General features: G+C 29.6%; 1 protein-coding gene across 1 annotated transcript in view; it reads left to right on the forward strand.

Moving 5' to 3' along the window:
- The window catches only part of ctsbb (cathepsin Bb), an 8448-nt gene extending 6999 nt beyond the window's left edge, over positions 1–1449 (forward strand). Inside the window, exon 10 of the mRNA XM_016450880.1 lies at positions 1215–1449. Coding sequence (XP_016306366.1) covers positions 1215–1291 — 77 coding nt within the window. The 3' untranslated portion in view covers positions 1292–1449. The remainder of the gene's footprint in view (positions 1–1214) is intronic.
- The last annotated feature ends 654 nt before the right edge of the window (positions 1450–2103 follow it).

Here is a 2103-nt window from a genome sequence, read left to right on the forward strand (position 1 = left end):
TTGAATAAATTGAAATGACATGAGTGAACCATTTTATAAATGTAAACAACTAAAACAAATAAAAAACACAATTTAAAAAAAACATTAGAATAAAATAGTATTTCTGAGTTCTGAGATCTGTTTGATCATTTCTAGATTGCAGGCAAATAAAATAAAATAAAATGATCATTATAGATTTTTTTTTTTTAAGAATTAATAAATAAAAAATATAAAAATTTATATTTATAATATAGTTCTACAAATAGTTGAGAGTTTTTTTGAACATTTCTAAGTTGCAGACCTAGAATAAAATAACATAAAATATAAAATAAATTAATTAGAAATATATTAATATAAATAAAACATATTACATTTAAATAAAGATAGTTGTAAATTTTACGAGTTCTTAATAAAATTATAATAATACATTATTATTAATATTGTGGAAAATGTTTGTTTTTCCATACAGTTCAAATTTTAGTAATTCATTAATAATGATAATAAATTATTATAAATATGATAATGCATTATTATAATTAATTAATTAATTAATTAATAATGTATTGATTAAAATTATAACTTATTATTTAAATGTATTATTAATGTTTTGGAAAATAGGTTGGTTTTTCCATATAACACAGATCTTATGTCTGGGACAGGGTTATTATAGGTAACTAAAAAACTGAAACTAAACTAAAATAAAATACAAAAAACATTAAAGCAGCACTATGTAACATTTTCTGTGTTCAAATTTGCTAAATGTATATAATGAGCGAGTAGATCATGAATTCATCTTCCAAACCGCGTTTTTGTCTTATTCCGAATCACTCCGGTACACTTATAATAAGTACTTATATTTGCACTATTGTAGCCTGGTCACCGCTGCGGAGTAACACATACCTGCGTGAATCGCCATAGACATAAATTTAGAGAAGTAGATCCGGTTGGAATGTTCTTCCGCGGGATGTGTGTAGTTCTGTTTATTAACCGCTAGAGAGCCAAAAGTTACATAGTGCTGCTTTAACTTATTTTATTTCAGCTATAGCTGACAAGGCAGCATTTCTCATCTCATTTAGTTGATCTTGATGTACTAAAATAACTAAAACTAAAACAGAAATAAAAAAAATTATATAGGCATTTAAAAACAAAATGAAAACAGAAAATCTAAGAATAGCATGTAATTGAAAGTCGCACAGCTGTGGGACTGCAGTCAGAGTAAATCTCTGTGTTTGCAGGTTATTTTAAGATCCTGCGAGGCCGTGATGAATGTGGGTTTGAGAGTGAGATGGTGGCTGGTGTTCCTCAGCTCTGAACAGATGCACATCTGGATTTACTCGACTGACTGCATGATGCACGAGCATCTGAATGGAAACCATAAACAGAAATAAAACTCTATCTGCACGTGTCTCATCATTGTGGTTAATGCATTCTAAAATAATATACAACAATTAATTAAAAGCAAAACTCTCGTTGTGGTGGTAATGTGAAAAATAAAGTCATTTACATTTTAATATTATGGTGTTTTTTTTATTGTACAGCCTCTCTAAAACAATGCTGGGTTATTTTTTTAACACTATAGGTTCAGCCTGTTGGGTAATTTTATTGGGTGATATTTAATATTTCAGGTGCTGGGTAGTTTTTCTGTCACTCAGCTGCTGGGTTATTTTTACTGTCAATAAATGATGAACGAATGATGAAATTAAGGTATGTATTACAGTGTATTCCTATTAAATTATTACTGTAGACTCTTTAAAAAATGCTGGGTTGTTTCAAATAGCTTTCAGCTTTTGGGTCAAATATGGACTAACCCAGCTGTTGGGTTCAATTTTTAAATTACATTTTTAACCCAAAAGTTGGGTTAGTCCATATTTGACCCAAAGCTGGGTTGAAACAACCCAGCATTTTTTAGTAGTGATGGTGAAATGAATCATTGTACTTACACAAAATATGAATAGATGAGTCATTTATGAAACAATAAGCATGGCTCAGGCATATACACTCTAAAAAAATTGAAAACAACCCAACCGCTGGGTCAAAACAGCCCAATAGCTGAGTCAAAACAACCCAACCGCTGGGTCAAAACAACCCAATAGCTGGGTTTGTCCCTTTTTAACCCAGCATTTT

The sequence above is a fragment of the Sinocyclocheilus anshuiensis genome, unplaced genomic scaffold (genome assembly GCF_001515605.1).
Source record: "Sinocyclocheilus anshuiensis isolate Anshui unplaced genomic scaffold, SAMN03320099.WGS_v1.1 scaffold595, whole genome shotgun sequence".
Lineage (NCBI taxonomy): Eukaryota > Metazoa > Chordata > Actinopteri > Cypriniformes > Cyprinidae > Sinocyclocheilus > Sinocyclocheilus anshuiensis.